Source organism: Entelurus aequoreus, linkage group LG20 (genome assembly GCF_033978785.1).
Source record: "Entelurus aequoreus isolate RoL-2023_Sb linkage group LG20, RoL_Eaeq_v1.1, whole genome shotgun sequence".
NCBI classification, from domain to species: Eukaryota; Metazoa; Chordata; class Actinopteri; order Syngnathiformes; family Syngnathidae; genus Entelurus; species Entelurus aequoreus.
The window spans coordinates 46,140,700-46,167,378 of NC_084750.1; the positions used below are offsets into that span (position 1 = coordinate 46,140,700).

Below are 26,679 nucleotides of genomic sequence, written 5' to 3' on the forward strand. Positions count from 1 at the left end.
ATACTAAGAAAATACATTTTGGGAATTGTTAAGGTCTTTAAAAACTATTATAATAGTTGTACGATTCACGCCTCTCTTGTGTAAACATAAGGCAAAGGGTTAAAGTAAAATTCAATATTTGCTATTATAATTAAATAATAAATAAAAATGTCATTTTATACTGTCTAAATAATCTCAAAGATGTAATATAATGTAAAAATGATATGTAAATATTTCTAACCTGATAATACAATTCAATAATTTGACAGAAAATGTAAATATACTATACTACAAAAATACTTTGTAGGGAATTAATTAAAAAGAATAAACAAAAAATAATAGAGCTCAAATAATGACTAGTAAATATTTGTCCACACCTTTATTGTTTTCTATACAGGTGTACAAAACGAGATGAGACTTAATATAAAACTTTAAAAACTGAAAGTAAAGTTATAATACTATGATTCAAGCAAATTCAGAAGCCGTTCAATAAAAAAAAAAAAAAAAAAGTTATCCTCCTGGAGGCATGGAAAGCAAAAATGTTTTGTTTTGGAAGCTTGCGTGTAAAGAAAATGTTCTCACGCTCCGTGTGTCTTTCATCCTTCTCAGCCGCTGCTCTCCTCCATCTTTGTGGCCGAGTCATCCTGCTCTGCTGGGTTGTGGTCCTCTGGAGCTTTGTGTGCCGCGCCCTGCTTGTCCCTGAACACCTCCACGCCCAGCATGCGCAGGTAGTGGTACCGCTCATTTCGGGCCACGAAGGCTCGGATGGACGTCTTCCCCCTCCAGCCGCACAGCCGGATGGGACACTGAGGCTCCGAGGGCTTCCTGTGCCACACAAAGGGAAGACATGGGCAGGAGAAGACGGGAGCTGACAGGACAGGTAAGACACTCACTGGGGGTCGGGGATGTACTTCAAGACGATGCTGCCCATGTCTGCAAAGCAGAAGTAGTCAAGGTGTTAATTAACTGCTCACACACTAACACCAGTCAACGCACACGCTACCCATTGTCTTGGCTTGAGCGTGGGCGTGCTCCTCCAGCTTGCTGAGGAAGGGATTCTCCTGAGTCAGCAGCACCTTCACGTCCTCCACGCTCACCGTGATGATCCTGGAGCGAATGTACGGCTGCAGAGTGTAGATGCCCTGAGGAGGGGGCGGAGTCAGCAGGTGAGCAATGCAACTGACTTCTTTATTGTTAGTGATGCATTATTTCAGTCTTCACCTTATTGCCAAAATTGTTGAAATAACGATTGAACTTCTTGCCATAACCTTCATTATTTGTTCATAATAAATGCACATTGTCAACGTGGTCATTGCTGTGCATGAAGGTTTTAGTTCTGGTGGAACTTGAATACGATGACAATATGATACATCATGTATTTACAGTTTGTCATGTACTAACAGGAGCTTACTTAATCCTACCCCTTACACTTTATTTTTACTCAATCAGTAACAGTGAATAAATAAATACCGTAAATTCCAGACTGTAAGCGGATACTTTTTTCCTACGCTTTGAGCCCTGCGGCTTACAAAATGGTGCAGCCAATTTAGGGATTTGTCTTCCCTAACACACTGATGAGGTGTTTTATTGTTGTCTTATGGTGCCAACCTTTGGACGAGTTCGCCTGCTGCAGGTGCTGCAGCGCCCTTCCGTTTAGAGCGTTCAACCGGAAGTTCAGTCTTTTAGCCATCCAGAGCGTTTCTACTCGTATGGCTTCTTCATTCATCATTCCAAGCGACGTTTGTAGGTTTTACAATATAACTAAAACCATTCTTGCTTACTAAACCGTCTCATGTGTGATGTCTTTAGGGGTGTTTTTATGCATATTTGTAGGTGCTATTTTAATGTAATGATGCTGGCGTTGTTAGCATTAGCTAATATGCTAACACAATTTACGAGTGTCAGTAAATGTCTGTGGCATTTATCATATTGTTCCAGTTTCGTAAATTCATATATACCAGTGTGCTACAAAAAATACAATAGACAAATTAGCAAGTAAATAATTATTAAATCAAGAATAAATACAGTTCTCATAAATAAATAATTCATGGTTCACATTATGAGATGAATAAGATTATCACATTTTTCCAATAAGATTCAAAATGTTCATCAGGTTTCTTCTTTGTACTTTGTGAAGTTTTTGTTTGACTTCTTTGCTTAATCCATTCCGTAATTTCCTTGCACATACTGCTTGCTATGCTCAAGGTCTTATTACTCCGCATACAATGTTTGTGTGTGTCTGTATGCGGAGTAAAACTATGTTTTTGTGTGTCTGTATGCGCAGTAAAACTATGTTTTTGTGTGTCTGTATGCGGAGTAAAACTATGTTTTTGTGTGTCTGTATGCGCAGTAAACTATGTTTTTGTGTGTCTGTATGCGCAGTAAAACTATGTTTTTGTGTGTCTGTATGCGGAGTAAAACTATGTTTTTGTGTGTCTGTATGCGCAGTAAAACTATGTTTGTGTGTGTCTGTATGCGCAGTAAAACTATGTTTGTGTGTGTCTGTATGCGCAGTAAAACTATGTTTTTGTGTGTCTGTATGCAGAGTAAAACTATGTTTTTGTGTGTCTGTATGCGGAGTAAAACTATGTTTTTGTGTGTCTGTATGCGCAGTAAAACTATGTTTTTGTGTGTCTGTATGCAGAGTAAAACTATGTTTTTGTGTGTCTGTATGCGGAGTAAAACTATGTTTTTGTGTGTCTGTATGCGCAGTAAAACTATGTTTTTGTGTGTCTGTATGCGGAGTAAAACTGTTTTTGTGTGTCTGTATGCGGAGTAAAACTATGTTGTTGTGTGTCTGTATGCGGAGTAAAACTATGTTTTTGTGTGTCTGTATGCGGAGTAAAACTATGTTTTTGTGTGTCTGTATGCGCAGTAAAACTATGTTTTTGTGTGTCTGTATGCAGAGTAAAACTATGTTTTTGTGTGTCTGTATGCGGAGTAAAACTATGTTTTTGTGTGTCTGTATGCGCAGTAAAACTATGTTTTTGTGTGTCTGTATGCGGAGTAAAACTGTTTTTGTGTGTCTGTATGCGGAGTAAAACTATGTTGTTGTGTGTCTGTATGCGGAGTAAAACTATGTTTTTGTGTGTCTGTATGCGGAGTAAAACTATGTTTTTGTGTGTCTGTATGCGCAGTAAAACTATGTTTTTGTGTGTCTGTATGCGGAGTAAAACTATGTTTTTGTGTGTCTGTATGCGGAGTAAAACTATGTTTTTGTGTGTCTGTATGCGCAGTAAAACTATGTTTTTGTGTGTCTGTATGCGCAGTAAAACTATGTTTTTGTGTGTCTGTATGCGGAGTAAAACTATGTTTTTGTGTGTCTGTATGCGCAGTAAACTATGTTTTTGTGTGTCTGTATGCGCAGTAAAACTATGTTTTTGTGTGTCTGTATGCGGAGTAAAACTATGTTTTTGTGTGTCTGTATGCGCAGTAAAACTATGTTTGTGTGTGTCTGTATGCGCAGTAAAACTATGTTTGTGTGTGTCTGTATGCGCAGTAAAACTATGTTTTTGTGTGTCTGTATGCAGAGTAAAACTATGTTTTTGTGTGTCTGTATGCGGAGTAAAACTATGTTTTTGTGTGTCTGTATGCGCAGTAAAACTATGTTTTTGTGTGTCTGTATGCAGAGTAAAACTATGTTTTTGTGTGTCTGTATGCGGAGTAAAACTATGTTTTTGTGTGTCTGTATGCGGAGTAAAACTATGTTTTTGTGTGTCTGTATGCGGAGTAAAACTGTTTTTGTGTGTCTGTATGCGGAGTAAAACTATGTTGTTGTGTGTCTGTATGCGGAGTAAAACTATGTTTTTGTGTGTCTGTATGCGGAGTAAAACTATGTTTTTGTGTGTCTGTATGCGCAGTAAAACTATGTTTTTGTGTGTCTGTATGCGGAGTAAAACTATGTTTTTGTGTGTCTGTATGCGGAGTAAAACTGTTTTTGTGTGTCTGTATGCGGAGTAAAACTATGTTTTTGTGTGTCTGTATGCGCAGTAAAACTATGTTTTTGTGTGTCTGTATGCGGAGTAAAACTATGTTTTTGTGTGTCTGTATGCGCAGTAAAACTATGTTTGTGTGTGTCTGTATGCGCAGTAAAACTATGTTTGTGTGTGTCTGTATGCGCAGTAAAACTATGTTTTTGTGTGTCTGTATGCAGAGTAAAACTATGTTTTTGTGTGTCTGTATGCGCAGTAAAACTATGTTTTTGTGTGTCTGTATGCGGAGTAAAACTGTTTTTGTGTGTCTGTATGCGCAGTAAAACTATGTTTTTGTGTGTCTGTATGCGGAGTAAAACTATGTTTTTGTGTGTCTGTATGCGCAGTAAACTATGTTTTTGTGTGTCTGTATGCGGAGTAAAACTATGTTTTTGTGTGTCTGTATGCGCAGTAAACTATGTTTTTGTGTGTCTGTATGCGCAGTAAAACTATGTTTTTGTGTGTCTGTATGCGGAGTAAAACTATGTTTTTGTGTGTCTGTATGCGCAGTAAAACTATGTTTGTGTGTGTCTGTATGCGCAGTAAAACTATGTTTGTGTGTGTCTGTATGCAGAGTAAAACTATGTTTTTGTGTGTCTGTATGCGGAGTAAAACTATGTTTTTGTGTGTCTGTATGCGCAGTAAAACTATGTTTTTGTGTGTCTGTATGCAGAGTAAAACTATGTTTTTGTGTGTCTGTATGCGGAGTAAAACTATGTTTTTGTGTGTCTGTATGCGCAGTAAAACTATGTTTTTGTGTGTCTGTATGCGGAGTAAAACTATGTTTTTGTGTGTCTGTATGCGGACTAAAACTATGTTGTTGTGTGTCTGTATGCGGAGTAAAACTATGTTTTTGTGTGTCTGTATGCGCAGTAAAACTATGTTTTTGTGTGTCTGTATGCGGAGTAAAACTATGTTTTTGTGTGTCTGTATGCGCAGTAAAACTATGTTTTTGTGTGTCTGTATCCGGAGTAAAACTATGTTTTTGTGTGTCTGTATGCGCAGTAAAACTATGTTTGTGTGTGTCTGTATGCGCAGTAAAACTATGTTTGTGTGTGTCTGTATGCGCAGTAAAACTATGTTTTTGTGTGTCTGTATGCAGAGTAAAACTATGTTTTTGTGTGTCTGTATGCGGAGTAAAACTATGTTTTTGTGTGTCTGTATGCGCAGTAAAACTATGTTTTTGTGTGTCTGTATGCAGAGTAAAACTATGTTTGTGTGTCTGTATGCGGAGTAAAACTATGTTTTTGTGTGTCTGTATGCGGAGTAAAACTATGTTGTTGTGTGTCTGTATGCGGAGTAAAACTATGTTTTTGTGTGTCTGTATGCGCAGTAAAACTATGTTTTTGTGTGTCTGTATGCGGAGTAAAACTATGTTGTTGTGTGTCTGTATGCGGAGTAAAACTATGTTTTTGTGTGTCTGTATGCGCAGTAAAACTATGTTTTTGTGTGTCTGTATGCGGAGTAAAACTATGTTGTTGTGTGTCTGTATGCGCAGTAAAACTATGTTTTTGTGTGTCTGTATGCGCAGTAAAACTATGTTGTTGTGTGTCTGTATGCGGAGTAAAACTATGTTGTTGCGTGTCTGTATGCGGAGTACACAAATGTTTCAAATGACATTTTTCTCTGAAGTCCTATTTCTCCTATTGCAGAAACGTTTGTATTAGTCACACTCCATGATTAATCAGAGCAGGACGATGTATAATAAATTGATTGAAAAAGAATAACACGTTCAGTGTTTCCCATAAACTGCCAAGATACCTGTGGCGGTGGGGGCGTGGCTATGGGCGTGGTCACCATGACATCGAGTAATTTACTACAATATGATTTTCCCTAAAAAGGCTCAAAAAATGTATACTTACTAATTAATAATAACAGTTTTGTTTTAAACGTCCATCCATTTTACATTATGAATACACAAAAGATAACTACTACAGTATCAAATTAGTATTAGTATCTGAAGCACCGTCTCCACGTGTGTTTATTGACAACAGGGTTCTAACCTGGACACGTTAGCTCGTCGGCATGGTAACTGCGTGCGTCTGCCCCGGCCCCCGAGTCAAACAGCGGCGGTGTTAATGAAGCAGCATCAGGCTGCTCACCGTCAGTGAAACGCTCGGTGAAATCGCGGATTAACGTTAAATATATGAGGAGCCGCGAGCGATGCAGCTCTAACTTATCTCACCTGGTAGAGCACCCCAGTTCCATCCCACCTGACAGTCGCTTTGCTCCGCGTCAATCCCCCCTCTCACCCTCTCTTTCCCCTCCCCCGTCTCTCTCCAGCTGCCCTTTCAAAATAAATGCATTCAAATCCCGAAAATAAAAATGAAGAAAATCCGAGTCGTGGCGGATGTAATTCTTTCGTGGCGGGCCGCCACAAATAAATGAATGTGTGGGAAACACTGACTTTGAATAAAAAGGTCAAACTCTCACCTCTTGAGCCACTCTAAAGGCACAACCAAACTCTTCTCCATCACTGTTGCGAGACCACACTTTCACACCTGTGTTTATCACCTGCGAGGGAAAATGGCCGTCAGCATTTATCAAGTCAAAACATGAAAATACATCGCATTTTGTCTGTGAACCCGCAAGTGTTTAATACTATTTTATAGGGCTGTGAATCTCTGGCAACGCTTCCTTTCAATTCTTGGAGCTTTTGTTTAATATAATCCTAGTGAAATACAAATAAGGCAACAAGAGAAGTACTTGTCTTTTCTAACGTCAATCTCTACATCAACAATATTATTTGTCCGAGTGTCTGGACAGGACAGTTTAACTCAAATAAATAAATAAATAGAAATAATAAATACATTTTTTTATACACCTATTTTACACAATTTGTTTGCTTCATACAAACATTTGTTTATTAAACAGTTGAAGAGCAAATGGACACAAGACTATGTTACAGACACTATAAATAAAAAAGCTGAGTGTGTAACGTCGTCCTCCACAATATGAACCAAAGCAGTTTACAGATTGTAGTTGAAGAGGACGAGTGCTCTCTGCTTCAGCTCAGAAGTGACATTTAAGACTCCGGTGATAACTCAACACACAGCGACACTTGATGGAAATCAACTTTGGTCGTTTCAAAAGCGACCTCCACAAACTTCACATTCAATTGACACTTTTCTTTCACTCTGCTTGCTATTTGGGTGTCATCATTAGCTGGAACGCTGCTGCATTTTGGCCGTCACGGTACGAGCTGAGGCTTACACAGGCTGCACGCAAAATAAATAGTGCCGTTTGCAAACAAATCGAACATTTTAAACGGCTCCTTTAACGATTCCCAGTTGTGATCCGTTTGTTTGGGGCAAATTTAGCGTTGGCGATTGCCCGCTCTGCACGTGCGTGCCAGCTGACTGGAAAATAAGTCATGTTTAAAGGAAAGTTGGCAAATGCAAATGTTTGTTTTTAATTGTTGCTTTACTACAATTTTTTATTATGCTGCTTACACTTGATGTATTAACTTTTCTTTTTTTACATAGATTATATTATATATTAATAAATACATTTATTTTAATATAATACATATGTTTATGTATTGAAATAATATGTATTAAAACATTTTTATTAATATATATGTATTTTTTTCATAAATATATACATACAGTTGGTACGGAGAGTATTCTGACCCCTTTAAAAACAATGTTCTGTATACTTTCTGTACATTTACATACATACATATGTGTTTTCATCTAAAAATATATATATATTTTATATTATTTTTGGATTGTATTTATTTGTATTCCCTCTTTGGGTTCATCGTTTTAAAAAGGTAGCAGTTCAAGTGTACACACACCAGGTAGGCTCGTACAATTTTGTACTCCCATTTTTAATTATTTTTTAATTTTGTATTGTAGTTTAATTTATACTTTTTACAGTATACACAATAATAATAAAAAATTCTTACTCATTTGTGTGTGTTTTTCAATATGCTACACATTTTTTTAGGTGAGGGGAAAATTCAAACTAGTGATGTCACTGCCAAAGCATGGAAATATGGCACCGCCTTATGGAATGTTTACAATGAAAACACAACAAAAATAAATTATAACCCATACTATAAAATAATTCCCACCAATAAGAGTAATACTTAAAGGCCTACTGAAAGCCACTACTAGCGACCACGCAGTCTGATAGTTTATATATCAATGATGAAATCTTAACATTGCAACACATGCCAATACGGCCGGGTTAACTTATAAAGTGACATTTTAAATTTCCCGGGAAACATCCGGCTGAAACATCGCGGTATGATGACGTATGCGCGTGACGAAGTCAGTATAACGGAAGTTATGGTACCCCGTAGAATCCTATACAAAAAGCTCTGTTTTCATTTCATAATTCCACAGTATTCTGGACATCTTTTGCAATTTGTTTAATGAACAATGAAGGCTGCAAAGAAGACAGTTGTAGGTGGGATCAGTGTATTAGCAGCGGACTACAGCAACACAACCAGGAGGACTTTGTTGGAGAGCAGACGCGCTAGCCGCCGACCTCACCTTGACTTCCTACGTCTCCGGGGCGCCAAACGCATCGGGCGGAGTCCTTCGTCCTTCTGCCGATCGCTGGAACGCAGGTGAGCACGGGTGTTGATGAGCAGATGAGGGCTTGCTGGCGTAGGTGGAGAGCTAATGTTTTTAGGATAGCTCTGTGCGGTCCGGTTGCTAAGTTAGCTTCAATGGCGTCATTAGCACAGCATTGTTAACCTTCGCCAGCCTGGAAAGCATTAACCGTGTATTTACATGTCCACGGTTTAATAGTATTGTTGATTTTCTATCTATCCTTCCAGTCAGGGGTTTATTTTTTTTGTTTCTATATGCAGTTAAAGCACGATGCTATCACGTTAGCTCGTAGCTAAAGCATTTCGCCGATGTATTGTCGTGGAGATAAAAGGCACTGAAGGTCCATTTCGCGTTCTCGACTCTCATTTTCAAGAGGATATAGTATCCCAGGTGGTTTAAAATACAAATCTGTGATCTACAATAGAAAAAGGAGAGTGTGGAATCCAATGAGCCAGCTTGTACCTAAGTTACGGTCAGAGCGAAAAAAGATACGTCCATCACTGCCTCTCAAGTCCTTCACTGTAACGTTCCTCATCTACGAATCTTTCATCCTCGCTCAAATTAATGGGGTAATCGTCACTTTCTCGGTCCGAATCTCTCTCGCTCCATTGTAAACAACGGGGAATTGTGAGGAATACTAGCTCCTGTGACGTCACGCTACTTCCGCTACAGGCAAGGCTTTTTTTTATCAGCGAGCAAAAGTTGCCAACTTTATCGTCGATTTTCTCTACTAAATCCTTTCAGCAAAAATATGGCAATATCGCGAAATGATCAAGTATGACACATAGAATGGATCTGCTATTCCCGTTTGAATAAAAAAAATCATTTCAGTAGGCCTTTAACTAATACTAATGATTGTTTCCTTGTTAAAAGAACACCTAACTATAAAAAACGAGCCAGTCTTTAGAATGGCTCTTTGAAGATCGAGCTCCCTTTAAAGAGACAGAAATCCCTTCTCTAAAAATGGACATTTTTGTTATCAGGTTACCTTGTAGTGATCTATTATGTTGAACATAACTGGCCTCCCTCGTGGTTATTCATAATGATTCCACAGTAAAAGAGGCAATTGTAGACGTACACAAAAGGCATAACAACATCTATTATTTTTTTCCCTCCTGGTCGCTTCAGGCTGAGTAAACAAAGTGAAGCAGAGTCCCAGCAGGCATCAGTCTGTGTTTGGCAGAGTCCACAGAACAACAGGAGGTAAATAAAGTCAGCATAGCCATGCACAATTAGGATGTACGTCGCACAACATGACACAAAGCATGAAAGTTGCCATTTAGCCCACAAACTGTTGATGGGGCCAACATGCGGCATTATTTATTCCATAGTTCAAATAATTGTAATATTAGACATTACACTCTTTGTCACTTATGCCAGAGCTTCCATCTAGTATGCAAAGTGCGGCCTGGGGGCCATTGGCAGCCTATAGATAATATTTAACACACATATTAAAACTACTTTTGGAAACACAAACCACAAAAAGAAATAAAAGAGCAAAAACGTGAAATGTAGCCAGAAAAAGTTGCAATGTTGACTAATAACACAAAAATGCCATGCAGGCAGATTTTTTCTCTCAAGCGTTCATTGCTCAAACAAATAAAGAAAATCTATGTTTTAAATGATTGAGCTATTCAATTACTTCACATCAAATATTCTGCTTATCTGGGGAAAATACTGCATAGTTTGAGGGTCATAAAACAAAAAGGGCATAAGATAAACTATGAATAAGTAAACACTTATAATTGACTGTTAGAGCTGAAATAGATCTAGAGATTCACGTAAAAGTTGAGTGGGGCCATTTTACAAACCCAAATATTTAGTGATTTATTTATTTTTAAACTGTCATTGCTCAAAAAATAATGAAATAAAATAATATTGTTATGAATAAATGACCTATTTAAGACTCAAATTACATTACATTGAAGATTTCAAATTTGAAATAGTTTAGGGAGGAAATATTTAATATATCTGAGCTGAGGATGTCGTTGTGGCTTGTGCAGCCCTTTGAGACACTTGTGATTTAGGGCTTTATAAGTAAACATTGAATGATTGATATTTGTTTTTGCCATGAAAAACTGGGTTTTGACAAAAAGGGCATAAAACAATAAAAAAAAAATTATAACAGACTTGAAGTTGAGTCAGAGATTTAAGCATTGAATAGAAAAAAAATAAAATAATATATGACTCATTAAAATGTTTATGACTGAGATCCTTCCAGGGGCCGTACTTATCAAGCTTCTTAGAGTGCCATTTTACACTTAAGTCCTGAGAATTTGCGAAATTTAGTCCTACTCTCAAACTTAAGAATAAAAGCTTTTTATCAACGTTCTTAAGTCTAACAATCACTCCTACTCTCCACGATATTTAAGAGACCTTCAGAGGTGTCTTAAGTGGTTAGGAGTTGCCAGCAGGGGATGGCACTGAGGCGAGAGAGACGTGCGCCAACGTTCAGGGAACGGAACAATGTTTTGGTTTTTTTTGATGACGAGCAGCTGATCAAACGGTATCGTTTAGACAGAGCGGATATTATTTTTGTCACAGATTTAATACTTTTCGATTCCTTGTTGATTTCTGCATGTGTCTGCAGTGGGCTAGTATATATAGAGCCACCCACACCAGTTTCAAATTAGTTGCCTAATTAATGAATTGGGAAGAAAATGTTATGACAGTAGCGTATGTGTGTGGCCGTGAGGTGAGTGACGTCAGTGAGTGTGTGGGCGAGAGAAGAGAGGGAGCGGTAGCGTGAGTGCCGGCGGGGACTAGTTTGTTTTGTATTATTTTGTAGTTTATTGTCAAAATATACACTCCCATTGTCCACTTAAATATTTCCAAGATATTTCTTTATTCTTAGACGAGGGATTCCCTTCCGTGATTGGTCATTTCTATGGACACAGAAATGACGTCACCTAAAATTGCGTTTACGGCATATAGTAATGTCGTAATTCAGCTCTGAGTGTGACACTTAAGATTCAGTCCTACACTTCGCTGAAAGTGTGAGTAAGACGCTTGATAACTAACTTTTAAGTGCAGCTTTCAGCCAAGAATTTATTTACTCTTAAGTCAACTCTTAGCAGACTTCTTAGGAGTAATTCTAAGAAGCTGGGTAAGTACGGCCCCAGGTCCCCAGAACCAAATTTGAGGGGAGCCCTAAAGGTTGAAACAATGTATAAATTGTGTTGGTGAAAATGGCCCCGCATGCTCTGATTGTTCAGTGGAGAAAGTTTGGGCAACCCTGACTCAGATGTTTGTTTCGATCATGTAGCTTAGATGACTTTTAGCATCTTTAGTTTGCAGTCCAGTGTAGACCGCAGCTGATATTTGGGATTGGAGATCATGTCTAGAAAAGCAGATACGCACCTTCATGCGCTCGCAGTTGTTGACCAGCACGTTGCGCAGCTCCTTGGACACCATGTACAAGTGTCTCTTCTTGCCCTCGTGGGTTCTGCTCAGGACGTTCAGCTTGGGGAAGTCCGCGGACAAATCGTAGAAAGATCTGTCGAGTAGAGCGCATGAAGTGGAAGGTTGGAAGGGCGCCACACAGAGGTCAGCTGCACTCACTGCATGGAGGTGAAGATGGGATCATCTTCACTTAGGAACACAAAAGGATCTTCTTTGTAGCCAAACAGTTTCACCTTCTTGGACGGTGGAGGCCTGGGGATGGAAGTAACAAGATTCAACAACTTTATTGTCAGCTAATACTCTAACATTGTTCAAATCAGTAACCAGTAGTCAAACTCTTACTTTTCTCATGGCCCAAATAGTTTACAGTAGCAGTATACATAATCATAATACCAGGGCGTCTAGTGAGGGTCATTTTGTACTCCCTCGTCCCAGGAAGAATGCTTTGCGGAAATCTTTTATTTATAGATCTGTATCGCTGTGGAATAACCTGCCTCCAATTCTCACCGGCATTGAAAGTAAACAGGTTTTAAAAAGGAAAGTAATATTTTATCCGAGTCTGTAAATTAGTTTGCTTGTTGATGATTTGTTTGGTTTTGTATTGTGTAGTTATATTTATATGGTAATGAATATTCTGTGACTGTAAATTGTTTGCTTGTTGATGATTTTTATTTGTTTATGTATTGTGTAGGCTCAAATCAAATGATGCGGACACTTTTGTTACTGGATACTTTCTGATACGCTTCTGCCTTGGAGACTTTGTATGTGTAAGTACTATGTAACTGTAATGATTTAATACTTGTTTATGTTGACAAATGTGCTGTTTTACACTGCAATATTGTTCAATGATTATTACCTATGTCTAGCTTGTGTGTTATTGTGTGCTTAGCTGTTGTGTAGCTGCTCGCTCCTAGTAAGCTACAGCCTAGCATGTTTACCTTTTGTAAATGACTTGATTAAAATAGAAGGACAGATGGTCTTATTGGAGGACATTTAGATGCAAGCTGATACCATCTGATACATGCTTTTGTGTTGATATCTGACCAATGATTTCTTATGAATACATGATCAATAGAATAGGTTGTGGTAGTGGGATCACACTCCTCAGCCTTCCCGGTAAGGTCTATTCAGGTGTACTGGAGAGGATAGTCCAGCCTCGGATTCAGGAGGAACAGTGTGGTTTTCGTCCTGGTGGTGGAACTGTGGACCAGCTCTATACTCTGGGCAGGGTCCTTGAGGGTGCATGAGAGTTTGCCCAACCAGTCTACATGTGCTTTGTGGACTTGGAGAAGGCATTCGACCGTGTCCCTTGGGAAGTCCTGTGGGGAGTGCTCAGAGAGTATGGGGTATCGGACTGTCTGATTGTGGCGGTCCGCTCCCTGTATGATCAGTGCCAGAGCTTGGTCCGCATTGCCGGCAGTAAGTCAGACACGTTTCCAGTGAGGGTTGGACTCCGCCAAGGCTGCCCTTTGTCACCCATTCTGTTCAGAACTTTTATGGACAGAATTTCTAGGTGCAGTCAAGGCGTTGAGGGGATCCGGTTTGGTGGCTGCAGGATTAGGTCTCTGCTTTTTGCAGATGATGTGGTCCTGATGGCTTCATCTGGCCAGGATCTTCAGCTCTCACTGGACCGGTCGCAGCCGAGTGTGAAGCGACTGGGATGAGAATCAGCACCTCCAAGTCCGAGTCCATGGTTCTCGCCCGGAAAAGGGTGGAGTGCCATCTCCGGGTTGGGGAGGAGACCCTGCCCCAAAGTGGAGGAGTTCAAGTACCTGGGAGTCTTGTTCACGAGTGAGGGAAGAGTGGATGGTGAGATCGACAGGTGGATCGGTGCGGCGTCTTCAGTAATGCGGACGCTGTATCGATCCGTTGTAGTGAAGAAGGAGCTGAGCCGGAAGGCAAAGCTCTCAATTTAGCGGTCGATCTACGTTCCCATCCTCACCTATGGTCATGAGCTTTGGGTTATGACCGAAAGGACAAGATCACGGGTACAAGCGGCCCAAATGAGTTTCCTCCGCCGGGTGGCGGGTCTCTCCCTTAGAGATAGGGTGAGAAGCTCTGCCATCCGGGGGGAGCTCAAAGTAAAGCCGCTGCTCTCCACATGGAGAGGAGCCAGATGAGGTGGTTTGGGCATCTGATCAGGATGCCACCCGAACACCTCCCTAGGGAGGTGTTTCGGGCATGTCCGACCGGTAGGAGGCCACGGGGAAGACCCAGGACATGTTGGGAAGACTATGTCTCCCCGCTGGCCTGGGAACGCCTCGGGATCCCCCAGGAGGAGCTGGACCAAGTGGCTGGGGAGAGAAAAGTCTGGGCTTCCCTGCTTAGGCTGCTGCCCCCGCGACCCCACCTCGGATAAGTGGAATAAGACGGATGGAGGTTGTGGTGCAGATAAAATGAGTGCAAACATAAAAATAAGGATGGAGTGACTCAATATAATAGCAACATTGAATGTGATAACAAATTGTCAATTATTAATTTTAATAGTAGAAGCTTGTATGCAAATTACAACAACATTAAGAACTTTTTGGAACACATCAACGAACCCTTCAAAGTGATTGCTGTCACAGAAACATGGATTGATGATAAAAAAGGAATAGATTTTGATCTGGAGGGATATGAACTAAACTACATCAACAGAACCAACAAAAATGGAGGAGGAGTAGCTGTGTACGTGATGAAAAACGTAATTTAAAATATTTGTTTGCACGTACAACACTTAAGACCTTCAGTATATCAGTATGTGGAATTAAATGATGGAATGGATTAAGCAAAGCAATCAAACAATGTACTAATATGATACACTTCAAGAAACTCTTCAAACTTAAAGTGTTTACAAAGTACAAAGAAGAACCATGACAAACATTCTCAATTTATTTCATCCATCCATTCATTCATTCTTAAAGTAATCTTACTTATCTCATCATATGAAACATGACTTACTTCACCAATTATTATTATTAAATTCTTACTATTATTTATTTATTTATTTTTATTGTGATTACTTATGGAGTTTATTGTGAAAAAATTGTGAACAGGAAGTGAACAAAAAGTTTTGCAACTGTCATGTAAAGAAAAGGGGTAGGATTAAATAAGCTCTGCTTCTTCCTACTCCTTTTCCAACATGTTGAAAAGAAACTGGAAATTGTGATGTATCATGTTGTATGCTTGCATGTTCCAAATAAACTCAAACTCAAACTCACCCACACACGCCATCTTGCTTGTCACTCTTCTCCTGATCTTTGGTTGCTCCCTCCTGGGCGTCCCCGTCTACTGTGCCCTCGGCGCCGTCTTCCTCCCGCTCCTCTCCGTCTGCGGCGACACTCTCGGATAGGCAGGGAGTCGGTGCAGGGGCCCCCGGGGAGCTCTGTGTTTGGGCCTCGGTGCCAGACGGGGCGTCTCTCCCCAGCTGGACAAGTAAAGGAGTTACCAGCTGTGACGGGTAAAAACCGAACAGCCGAGGGACAAGTCTGGAGCGTACCTTGGGGTATCTTCTGTTCCAGGGCATGGAGGCTTTCTTCATCAACACGGCCACAAAGAAACCTCCTGTGTTCTGGTGATGAGGCAAAATCCTCATGCTGGGAAGACAAAGCTTGTAATGAAGTCTGAGCTGGGATAAGAGAATCAAGCACATGGAGAAATGTGCCAGCAGAGATACAAGAAGACTTTTAGTCCTGCATTCAAGAAGGTAAAAGATGGGACAACAGCGCCCTCTGCTGGACAGCACATTTATCCTTCATACCATCTCTCCAGATGCATGCCGGCCAGTTTCTGGGCGTCAGTGGGCGGGAACATGGTGGGTCGGATTTGAGTGTGCCGGCAGCTCGGAACCGCCGACCAGTCAGGGTACCACTTGCCCTCTTTGGTCATCAGCTGCAGACACAAGAACACTTCACATCCTTTCTAGGCTAGACAAAAGTTGTGATGCTGATGTTGCACTCACCTTCCAGGAAGTGACGCCGGGCATCCACTTCAAGCCTGGCAGGTCTGAAGAGCAGTCCACAAGCTCCAGTGCTCCTACACCAGAAAGACCAAATCAGACTCAAATGTATTTTCCTTCTTCTCGAGGGACAATACCAAAAAAGTGAAACTTGAGAGTAGGGCTGCACCTCAAAGTTTTAACTAGTGTGATAAGGTAATCATAGGAGGCTGAGGGCTTTTATTCTTCGCCGTCACCGACAGAATTGTTGAGGCTTCCTCGCTTCAAACTGGGAGGAAAAGGTCTTAATCTCTGCATCGCCTTTATTCACCAGTGGAATTAAGTGAACGCAGAGAGCCCTCTTTACAGTTGTTGGTGGGCAGAGCGAGACCACCAGTTTGACACGCACAGGAAGCACAGCCTCGCCACTCTCTAGTCAGAAGTGCCGCAAAGTAACACAAATTAGACGGGGAAAAAATAGGATTGCAAAGCCAAACGTCTCATGGGAATATTTCAGCTTCAAATGGGATGGGCAATATGAGCCCATCAACACGGACGAACGAGCAAGAATGTTGTGATTACGTGGTGGCAACAAACAAAAAGACGACCTAGTTTTTTCAACTGTGAAAAATAATGCACTTTAAGATGTTTGATATTTATTTAAGTTACATTTTTGCTTACAGAAACGAGAATTCATTATTTTTTTGGTTTATTTATTTAGGATAAAGTTATTTACCTTCCAATTACAGTACAATGGTAAACAATTCTACAGTAATAAGAAATACAAGTGTATAACCTTTTAAATGGTTACTTGCATTATTATTATATATATTACATTACATTAGGAACACTGTATAGTTTGTATCGATTCCATTTAGGAGCATGATGTCAACAAAAGCTCTGCAGAAAGCAAAATATTTTAAATTACTGCAAATTGTTCTCATGCAGGGATGTTCAAAGTACGACTGCCAGCGTCCTCAGTTTGGCCCGCGAGACCTCATGACTTCTGCAAAGAATTTGGCCCTCAGGTGTTTCCAAATTGACTTGAAATAACTGTCAAAATGACCCTTGCAATTTTGCCACCAGCTTATGGACAATGTTAGTAAATCAGGCCAATGACAATGAATTGTGCTTTGTGTAGATCAGAGCACAGCATTTGATGACAACCTTCCCTAGTCATGGTGCAAAAAAAGTGAAGTGAATTATATTTATATAGCGCTTTTCTCCAGAGACTCAAAACGCTTCACAACCCATTATCTACATGTTTAAGCTACATTGAAAGCAGTGTGGGTGGCACTAGGAGCAGGTGGGTAGATTAGTCTTGCCCAAGGACACGACAGTTGGCGGAAGCAAGAATCGAACCTGGAACCCTTACGTTGCAAGCACAGCCGCTCTATCAACCGAGGCACGCCACCCCATAAAAAAAAATACAAATGCAACCAACAGAAAAAGTCGTCACACAAGACACAACCTGCGCACTGAACTTTGTGGATATTATTAAAAAAAAAAGTGTTTAAGCAGCATAAAAATGCCATTTAAGTCCATTACAATGCATTATGGGAAAAATGCATGTTTGGCACATTTTAGCTGCTTGATATTTCTGATTGATTACAAAAATGTAAGTAGGTTGTCAGGAAGTAAACAATGTAGGAGTCCAACTTTCACATACTCTTAATATTCAATTATATTAATTATACATCCATTATATTAATATTATAAATACCATACCAGCTTTATTTATAAAGCCCTTTAAAAACAACCACAGTTGAAGAACAAAGGGCTGTACACCACAAAGAAATAAAGGCAAAGGACTAAAAAATAACATTTAAAACAGAAGTAAAATACACATTGAAAAAGCTAATACAAATTACCCTAAAATCTAATTGTTAGATAAAAAGAAGTTAAAAAGTTAAACAGTTTAATATATGTTTATATATGTATAGGCTATTTCAATTTTTTTTAGTCTAATGTGGCCCCCAAGTTAAAAAGTTTGGACACTTCTGTAGTAATGTGTGTGAGTATGTTGATTGACAGTCTAGAAGCATCTTGTCTTCCTTTACTTGTTATTTCCACAGTTCTGTGCATTTACATGTATAAAACATCGCAAAACACATTTCGGAGAGAAAAATCGCAATGAGTTAGTTTTTCTTCCTTAAAATGATGCAGCCACATTGAGAGTAGTCAGTGTACAGTGTATTGTTTGCTACCTTCACTCTTCTCCAATAGCGCCGCTATGACAGCTTCGTCCTCAATGGGGTTGAGTGAACAGGTGGAGTAGACCATCCTCCCCCCCACAGCCAGCTGCTCCACACCATGCACCGCTATACGCAGCTGGAGGCTGGAGAGTACACACACACATTCTATAACAGGGGTGCCCATTACGTGGATGGCAAGCTAGTGGTGGATGGTGGTATGGCAGTTGACTGCCAGCCAGGCAGAAAAAAAAAAGAGCTAAAAATGAGTGATCATCAATCTTCAGCAAGACGTGACTTTGGTCACTTGATTGACATTGACAACACCCGAGGGTCTTGTGAGATGACGTTGGCTGCTGCCAGATCATTATTAAGAAAAAACGACCGACAGGAAGGCGAGAAACACTTATTTATTTCAACACTCTCGCGCCATACCTGCTGTCAAAACTCTAAAAACTGACTGCACAGTTCCTGTCTTCACAATAAAAGCCCTGCTCCATCCTGCCTGCGGTAACAAAATAAAAGTCTCAGAAAGCTAGCAAGCTACGGAGTTTGCCGCCAATGTATTAATTGTAAAGTGTATAAAAAGGAGTATGGAAGCTGGACACTTTCATGTGGTATTGGACAGAAAGGAGGACTTTTTTTCTCCTCCATTAGGAAAAAGTGTAGGTTGTCATCACTGCTGTCTGATTCCAATCAATGCAAGTCATCAACGTATATTCTTGTCTTCATGGAAGAAACATGCTTGTATTATCATTAAACACCTTATAAATCAATATAAATGATATATATGAATGATCCCCTCCACTTGGTCAGTTGAGAAGTAGCTATAATATTGCCTACTTTTATAATGAGCACAAAAAGACCACATCTCTGTGGTGAAAAAGCAATTTTGATGCGCCGCAAAAAAGGACTGGATTAAAAGAGGTGATGGCCGCATGTGCTCACCCGTGAAGGTGCAGGCTGTTGCTGGTGGTCCACTTCTTCCACACGTCGATGTTCTTCCTCATGGTGCCGTCCCCGCTATGTTAACACAGCAGCAGCAGTGAGTGAGCGCCAGCACGTTGGCAAACTGACCGCTCACAAGTTGTACAATTTGCTTTGAGGAAGATACAATCTCAATGTATGTGTTTCAGATGCTTCTGGATATTCCACTTTGCAATTCACCAGTCCCTGCAGGATCTCACTGTTTTTGCGACCTAAAAGTCTTGAATATTGCGGGAGATTTTTCAGAAACTTGTGGCAAAAGTTGCGATATTTTGAGGCTTATTTTTGAATCCGCTAATTTTTTTTTTTTTTAAACAGTGTCTGAGTGTTCCTTGTAACCTTAACATTTAAAAAACTAATGATCGCAACAAAAATACTGTGTTGATGTTATACTCGTTTTTTAACCCCACAGACTTAAAAGTAGACAGTATATAGCACATACTCAGAGCTCTTTGTCAAATGACTTAACTAATATTTGAAAATAGGCCTTGACGGATTATCAGCGGTATTTGAGGTACATCTGCATCTGGTTTTTTTCCAATCTGTTTTAATACATTGATAATGAATACCGTAATTTCCGGACTATAAGCCGCACCTGACTATAAGCCGCACCAGCTAAATTTAGGGGAAAATACAGATTGCTCCATATATAAGCCGCACCCGACTATAAGCCGCAGGGTTTTGATGTGTAATTAGCGTAGTATATAGGGGTTCCTGCTACCACGGAGGGGATTGTCGGGACAGAGATGACTGTTTGGGAACGCAAAGCGTCCCATTTATTAACAATAAATCTTTCAATCATTCAATCAAACTTTCACATCTTTGACATGGCGAACAGCATTCGTGCAGAGTACAAATAATACAACGGTGCAAAGTAATACAAAGTGCTCGCCTGTACGTTATCAAAATAACCAGCCTACCGGTATATGAAAAGTCAGTCTTTAATCATTGTGTCATCGTCTTCCTCCTGCGTACTAAAACCACCAAAATCCTCTTCGTCGGTGTCGGAGAAGAACAGGCCGTAAATAAGCCGCACCCTTGTATAAGCCGCAGGGACCAGAACGAGGGGAAAAAGTAGCGGCTTATAGTCCGGAAATTACGGTACTAGTATTTTCCTAGATATATTTGAAATGTAACAATCATGCCTTGATAAATATGTTAATAATGATATTTTCACATAAATATTGCTTTTTATTTTGTAAAACTTCAGGTAGCTATTTATTACATTTTTTATCTAACACTACAGGAGATGCTAGCGTGCCAATGAACTTCCACAAATTATTTTTTTTTTTTACATGTTTTTTTTCTTCAATACAGTTGCTTCAGGCATTTACACAAAGTTAAGTGTTGGAGTTTGTAAAAGTATTATTAAAGATATGTCACTTTTACTGTAAATTAATATCGATTATAGGCCTCCTTCACTACTAATAATCAGTATCGGTCCTGAAAAAAAACATATCTCTAAGTATAATTAGAGAAAGAAACACCACCACCTTGCTGTCCACAGTTTGCTCGGTCGTCCACAAGTTGCAGACATTCTTCAAATATATTCATTTATGTTCCAACTCATTTCCCCCGCGCATGTTAAGAGCATTTGTGAACTGCTGAGAGCGATCTACATCATTTTTGTTGTAAAATCAAAGAGAGTGTGAGATTATCATCACACTTCAACATCTCTAACATGTAAATGCTGCCTCTTTGCTCGGTCAGCATTGCAAGTAAAAATATCTTCTTAATTGTGCCCTGGATAAATAAAAGTGAAATATATAAAGACAACTAAGAAGTCAATGTTTGTGTACTACATTACCCAGAAGGCTCAGCGTCATAGATAGGAACAGGACATGGGTTTTTGCTACAAGAGGACAATTGTGTGGTTTGATCAATAAATAGTTGACATATTGTTACATTTTGTTCTTCCTGCTTGGTCGACACAAGAAACTCAAATAAATGTTGATTGTACAGTTGACGTGTCCGTTTGAGACAAATTCCATTGGCTAAAATTTGCGGGGAAGGCTCACGTGTTGGACAGAGTTGCGAGGTTGTGCATAATTTGCGTGAATTGGCGACATTGCAAATTCCTGGCGGGATGATTGACAAGCAAGTAATCAGGAACCATGCAGCTGAACAAATCTTCCTCTGACCTGCAGGGTACGTCACACAGGATGCGGTCGTAGAAGAGGACGTCCTTCTTCCCGTGCGTCTGGATGCGCAGCGTGGGGATGCAGGAGGCGTCGTGGTTGACCACCACGATGCACGGGCTGTTGAGGCGCTTGGTCTGGTGCACCAGCAGGTAGCAGCGCTTGTTGTCCACGTCGTTGGCGATGACGAAGCCCTCTGAAAATACAGTATTCACAGCACTTTACACATTTTATGTTACACCTTTATTCCAAACTGGAGTCAATTCATTTGGTCCTCAAATTATCAGTTGGCCTAGTGTTAGAGTGTACGGCCTGAGATGAGTAGGTTGTGAGTTCAAACCCCGGCCCAGTCATACCAAAGACTATAAAAATGGGAGCCATTACCTCCCTGCTTGGCACTCAGCATCAAGGTTTGGAATTGGGGGTTAAATCACCAAAAATGATTCCCGGGCGCAGCCACCGCTGCTGCTCACTGCTCCCCTCACCTCCCAGGGGGTGATAAAGGGTGATGGGTCAAATGCAGAGAATAATTTTGTCACACCTAGTGTGTGTGTGACTATCATTGCTACTTTTACTTTAAAATTCTACAAACAATACCACATAATGACAATGTGAAAACCTTTTTTGCAAATGTATTACAAATGAAAAAGTACAAAAAATCCAATGTCCATAAGTATTCACAGCCTTTGTGCAATATTGGCAGCAATTAATGTGATTTCCTGCACTCATTCCAGAGTCTCTCCTAGGGATGGGCGATACCACACTTTTAGGATTCGATACGATACCGATACTTTTTCTTGCATTTTCATCGATACCGATACTAATAATTTCTTATTGGCAATTTTTTGTCAGTCAAAAATATTATTACTATTGTTATTATTTAAGACAAATCACAAGACAAATACAGACCATTTATACCACATTTATTATGGTCAATATATAATAAACGTTAAATTAAAATAAATAACATAAATATGAAAAATAAATTAAATATTATATATAATAATAACTATATATTATATATAATAATAATTAAATATTAGGGCTTTCCAATTAACAGTCAAATCCGAATTGCAAGAAGCTGCAGTTATTTTTTAAAGTTTGTGATATAATTAGCAATTAATGAAATATGAAATAGGCTAATGTTTTCGAAATGTAAGAAATCATGTAACAGATTAAAACCAAAATCACATTCAATCATATATTCAAGATTTTCTTGGAAAAAAATAAAACTGTAATGCAAAGATGAAGAATCTCCAAATTGTATCTCTTTCTTATCTTGTTTTAAATACTCAAGCAATTTTCAACTAACAGTAAATTCCCCTGTGTGGAAATTATTTGAATTTAGGATAATAATTTAAACAAAAATATTCAGTAAACATTACTAAAAAAAAAAAAAACAATGCCTGTTTTAAGTCAACAATTGGACAACACTGGATATGTCGGCTGGCTGTGTGTGTGTTGCACGTTGACCACGCTCATTGGCTGTCTCCTGTCACGTGACTGGGCCAGCTCTATACTCTGCCAGGTGCAGGGCTGTCCCAGCACATAGGAAGTTAAGTAAGTCATCAAAAACATCTGAAAGTGATGCTTGCACCCCCCACACGCCGTTTTTTGGTTTATATCGATACTTTTTTCAGAAAAGTGATGCCAAATGAGTAGCGTGTGAGTATCGGTATATAGATACCACAGGATCGATACGCACATCCCTAGTCTCTCCTAGATTATTCACTTTTTTTTTACATAAAGAGGTTCTAAACCCGTTAAAATGTTGCGAAAAAGTCACTAAAGTTGCTAACACCAATGATCTATCATGCTGAGTCTTCTTATTCTCTGGCAGACCAGGTGCATTTAGTGTTTGTGACCGAGGGCGAACAGAGCACCAAATGTAATGTAAGGACAATGTGAAGTGATTCTGACCTGGAAAGGGCACTTCCATGTCAGCATGCAGCATCTCAATGAGCTGGGCTGTCTTGGACCCAGGGGCTGCACACATGTCCAGGATCTACACACACACACACACACACACACACACCGATGGTATTATTTCTCACAAGAATAGATGTCAAGAACCATACTGTTGTCTTACTTTGTGGTGAGACTCAATCTTCAGCAGGATAGGAGGAATCATACTGACGGCTTCCTGGCGGCTGATGTTACCCTGCAGGAAGTCAATTAGTTTCCCTTAAACATGACGCTTTTCTCTGCTATGTTGGAATCATTAATATTAGTCGTTTTTGTTTGACTACTTTTGTGTCATATTTGTGTGTCCTCAGTTGCTCTGTTGATTGCTATTCTGAATGTTGCTGGGCCGGCTTTGGTTTTGGACTTGGAATATTATTGTGTATTATTTTGTTGGAGTGATTAATACAAAAATTAAAAAGACTATAGTATTATTGGCTGAGACCAATTAGATGAGACCAAAACAATCAGTTCACGCTCTTCAGTATTGTGGCCACTGATTGGCACAGCCTAAGGCAACTTTACGTTATTGGATTAAAACAGTGTTAAAGTGACTAAGTGGGTGTTTTTTTTTTATATTTGGAGGGTTGTAATTATGTAAAACAATGAACTTAGGTGATAAACAGTTTTTTTTATGATCCTAGCTATTAAAATATGAGTTATATTTAATAATTTCTAGTTTGTGCAAGTTCATTACCACCAAAAAAAAAAAATCAAATTAATTGTGATTCTTATTTGTAATGATTCTTTAAAAAATAAAATTTAAAAATTTAAATATATTTTTTTCCCCAAAAAATGTCCTGTCCAGCCACTTGAGTCCAAGTTTGGGTAGAATTCTATTAAACAAAACCAGTTTTCTTTTAAGTAATACAGAAATTGATCAGAGATGTTTATCTAGTTCAGGGGTCACCAACCTTTTTGAAAGCAAGAGCTACTTCTTGGGTAGTGATTAATGCGAAGGGCTACCAGTTTGATACACACTTAAATAAATTGCCAAAAATAGCCAATTTGCTCAATTTACCTTTAACTCTATGTTATTATTAATAATTAATGATATTTACACTTAATTGAACGGTTTAAAAGAGGAGAAAACATGAAAAAAATGACAATTAAATTTTGAAACATAGTTTATCTTCAATTTTCGACTCTTTAAAATTCAAAATTCAACCGAAAAAAAGAAGAGAAAAACTTAAAAAAAGAATTTATGGAACATCATTAGTAATTTTTCCTGATTAAGATTAATTTTAGAATTTTGATGACATGTTTTAAATAGGTTAAAATCCAATCTACACTTTGTTAGAATATATAACAAATTGGACCAAGCTATATTTCTAACAAAGACAAATCATTATTTCTTCTAGATTTTCCAGAACAAAATTTTTAAAAGAAATTCAAAAGACTTTGAAATAAGATTTAAATTTGATTCTACAGATTTTCTAGATTTGCCAGAATAATTTTTTTGAATTTTAATCATAATAAGTTTGAAGAAATATTTCACAAATATTCTTCGTCGAAAAAACAGGAGCTAAAATGAAGAATTAAATCAAAATGTATTTATTATTCCTTACAATTAAAAAAAAAAAAACTTGAACATTGATTTAAATTGTCAGGAAAGAAGAGGAAGGAATTTAAAAGGTAAAAAGGTATATGTGTTTAAAAAAACCTAAAATCATTTTTAAGGTTGTATTTTTTCTCTAAAATTGTCTTTCTGAAAGTTATAAGAAGCAAAGTAAGAGTTAGAATTAAAAATGTCGGGCAAAGCGAGACCAGCTTGCTAGTAAATAAATACAATTAAAAAAATAGAGGCAGCTCACTGGTAAGTGCTGCTATTTGAGCTATTTTTAGAACAGGCCGGCGGGCTACTCATCTGGTCCTTACGGGCTACCTGGTGCCCGCGGGCACTGCGTTGGTGACCCCTGATCTAGTTTATGGAGGAATGCAGTCAATCATAGAACTGGCACCTAATGCTATTAAAAAAGTATTAATTATAAATCCATAATCGTTTTGAATCAGGAATCGCTTCTGAATGGAATTATTAGTTATTAGTAACAAAATGTCAGCTTTTTTCTAACTTTTGGATTGTTTTTTTTAAATTGTATTTCAACAGAACAACACTTGAGACACCTCTGGACTCCAGCTTCCTCTACTTCCAGAAAAAAAAAACATTTCTGGAGCTTACTCCATGGAAAGTTCTGCTCAACCCCGTCGAAGTTGTTCTTTATTTTCATCAAGCTGCTGCATGTGAACGTCCCGCCTTCATTTACTCACCGACTCGGTCTCGCTCACAAGAAACTGGTGGAACTTCTCCAGCAGGGGAGACTTGCGAATGACCTTCCGGCTCAGGTTGGTGTGCCAGGCCTGCTCGTCAGGATACCTGCACAGGTGCGCATGAGGATTAGTGGTGTGGCGTGACGCTGCGTTACTCGCCTGTATGGGCTTTACCAGCTGAGAGGCTGCGGCGCTTCAATCTTCTGCCCGTCAATCTCCAGCTCCTTAAAGTACTTGTCCTTCAGACAATGCAGGATCTCCTTGGCGTGGCTGCAACCAGGTAAGAGGTGCAATCGTATCTGCCTCTTTTTAACAGTATGATGACGTCCATCCATCCATTTTCTACCGCTTGTCCCTTTTGGGGTCGCTGGAGCCTATCTCAGCTGCATTCGGGCGAAAGGCGGGGTACACCCTGGACAAGTCACCACCTCATCGCAAGGCCAACACAGATAGACAACATTCACACTCACATTCACACACTAGAGCAGTGTTTTTCAACCTTTTTTGAGCCAAGGCACATTTTTTTCATAAAAAATATACATAGGCACACCACCAGCAGAAAAGGTTAAAAAATGAAACTCCACCAGGTTGTCGTGCCTTATTTTGACTTTGTTGTTTTCCTGTGTGTAGTGCTTTAGTTCCTGTCGTGCGCTTTTATTTTGGTGACACTTCCTGTTTTGTTGGTGTTCTCCTGTAGCAGCTTCACGCCTTCCTTTGAGTGCTATTGCCCGCACCTGCTTTGTTTTGGCAATCAAGACTATTTAAAGGCCTACTGAAATGAATTTTTTTTATTTAAACGGGGATAGCAGATCTATTCTATGTGTCATACTTGATCATTTCGCGATATTGCCATATTTTTGCTGAAAGGATTTAGTATAGAACAGGGGTCGGCAACCCGCGGCTCCGGAGCCGCATGCGGCTCTTTGACCACTCTGATGCGGCTCAGCTGCATACTTGCCGACACCCCCAATTTTCCCAGACTTATGAATCTCAGTGTCTCACCTAGATAACTCCCAGGGAAAAAATAATCCTATTTAGACTATAAATACCAACTAAAGGGCGTGCACTAATTGTCCTCTATAGCATTTACATACGGCGTGCCAGTCCAGGCACATGTTGCATGTTGTTATTACCTGCACACACAGGAGACAGCAAAGCATACCTACTCATCAGCCACACAGCTTACACTGACGGTAGCCGTATCAAACAACTTTAACATTGTTACGTTACAAATATGCGCCACACTGTGAACCCACACCAAAAAAGAATGAAAAACACATTTCTGGAGAACATCTG

At 39.4% G+C, this 26,679-nt stretch overlaps 1 protein-coding gene across 1 annotated transcript in view; it reads right to left on the minus strand.

The window, feature by feature from the left end:
• Nucleotides 1-339: 339 nt before the first annotated feature.
• Nucleotides 340-26,679, minus strand: part of nsun2 (NOP2/Sun RNA methyltransferase 2) — a 31,080-nt gene continuing 4,740 nt past the window's right edge. Inside the window, exons 3-19 of the mRNA XM_062030170.1 lie at nucleotides 25,558-25,653; nucleotides 25,384-25,489; nucleotides 23,243-23,314; nucleotides 23,074-23,158; nucleotides 21,157-21,349; nucleotides 18,977-19,051; nucleotides 18,044-18,174; nucleotides 15,861-15,934; nucleotides 15,660-15,790; nucleotides 15,399-15,495; nucleotides 15,121-15,326; nucleotides 12,077-12,169; nucleotides 11,876-12,011; nucleotides 6,384-6,464; nucleotides 983-1,121; nucleotides 873-912; nucleotides 340-804 (exon numbers count right to left, since the gene is read on the minus strand). Coding sequence (XP_061886154.1) covers nucleotides 585-804; nucleotides 873-912; nucleotides 983-1,121; nucleotides 6,384-6,464; nucleotides 11,876-12,011; nucleotides 12,077-12,169; nucleotides 15,121-15,326; nucleotides 15,399-15,495; nucleotides 15,660-15,790; nucleotides 15,861-15,934; nucleotides 18,044-18,174; nucleotides 18,977-19,051; nucleotides 21,157-21,349; nucleotides 23,074-23,158; nucleotides 23,243-23,314; nucleotides 25,384-25,489; nucleotides 25,558-25,653 — 1,975 coding nt within the window. The 3' untranslated portion in view covers nucleotides 340-584. The remainder of the gene's footprint in view (nucleotides 805-872; nucleotides 913-982; nucleotides 1,122-6,383; nucleotides 6,465-11,875; nucleotides 12,012-12,076; nucleotides 12,170-15,120; nucleotides 15,327-15,398; nucleotides 15,496-15,659; nucleotides 15,791-15,860; nucleotides 15,935-18,043; nucleotides 18,175-18,976; nucleotides 19,052-21,156; nucleotides 21,350-23,073; nucleotides 23,159-23,242; nucleotides 23,315-25,383; nucleotides 25,490-25,557; nucleotides 25,654-26,679) is intronic.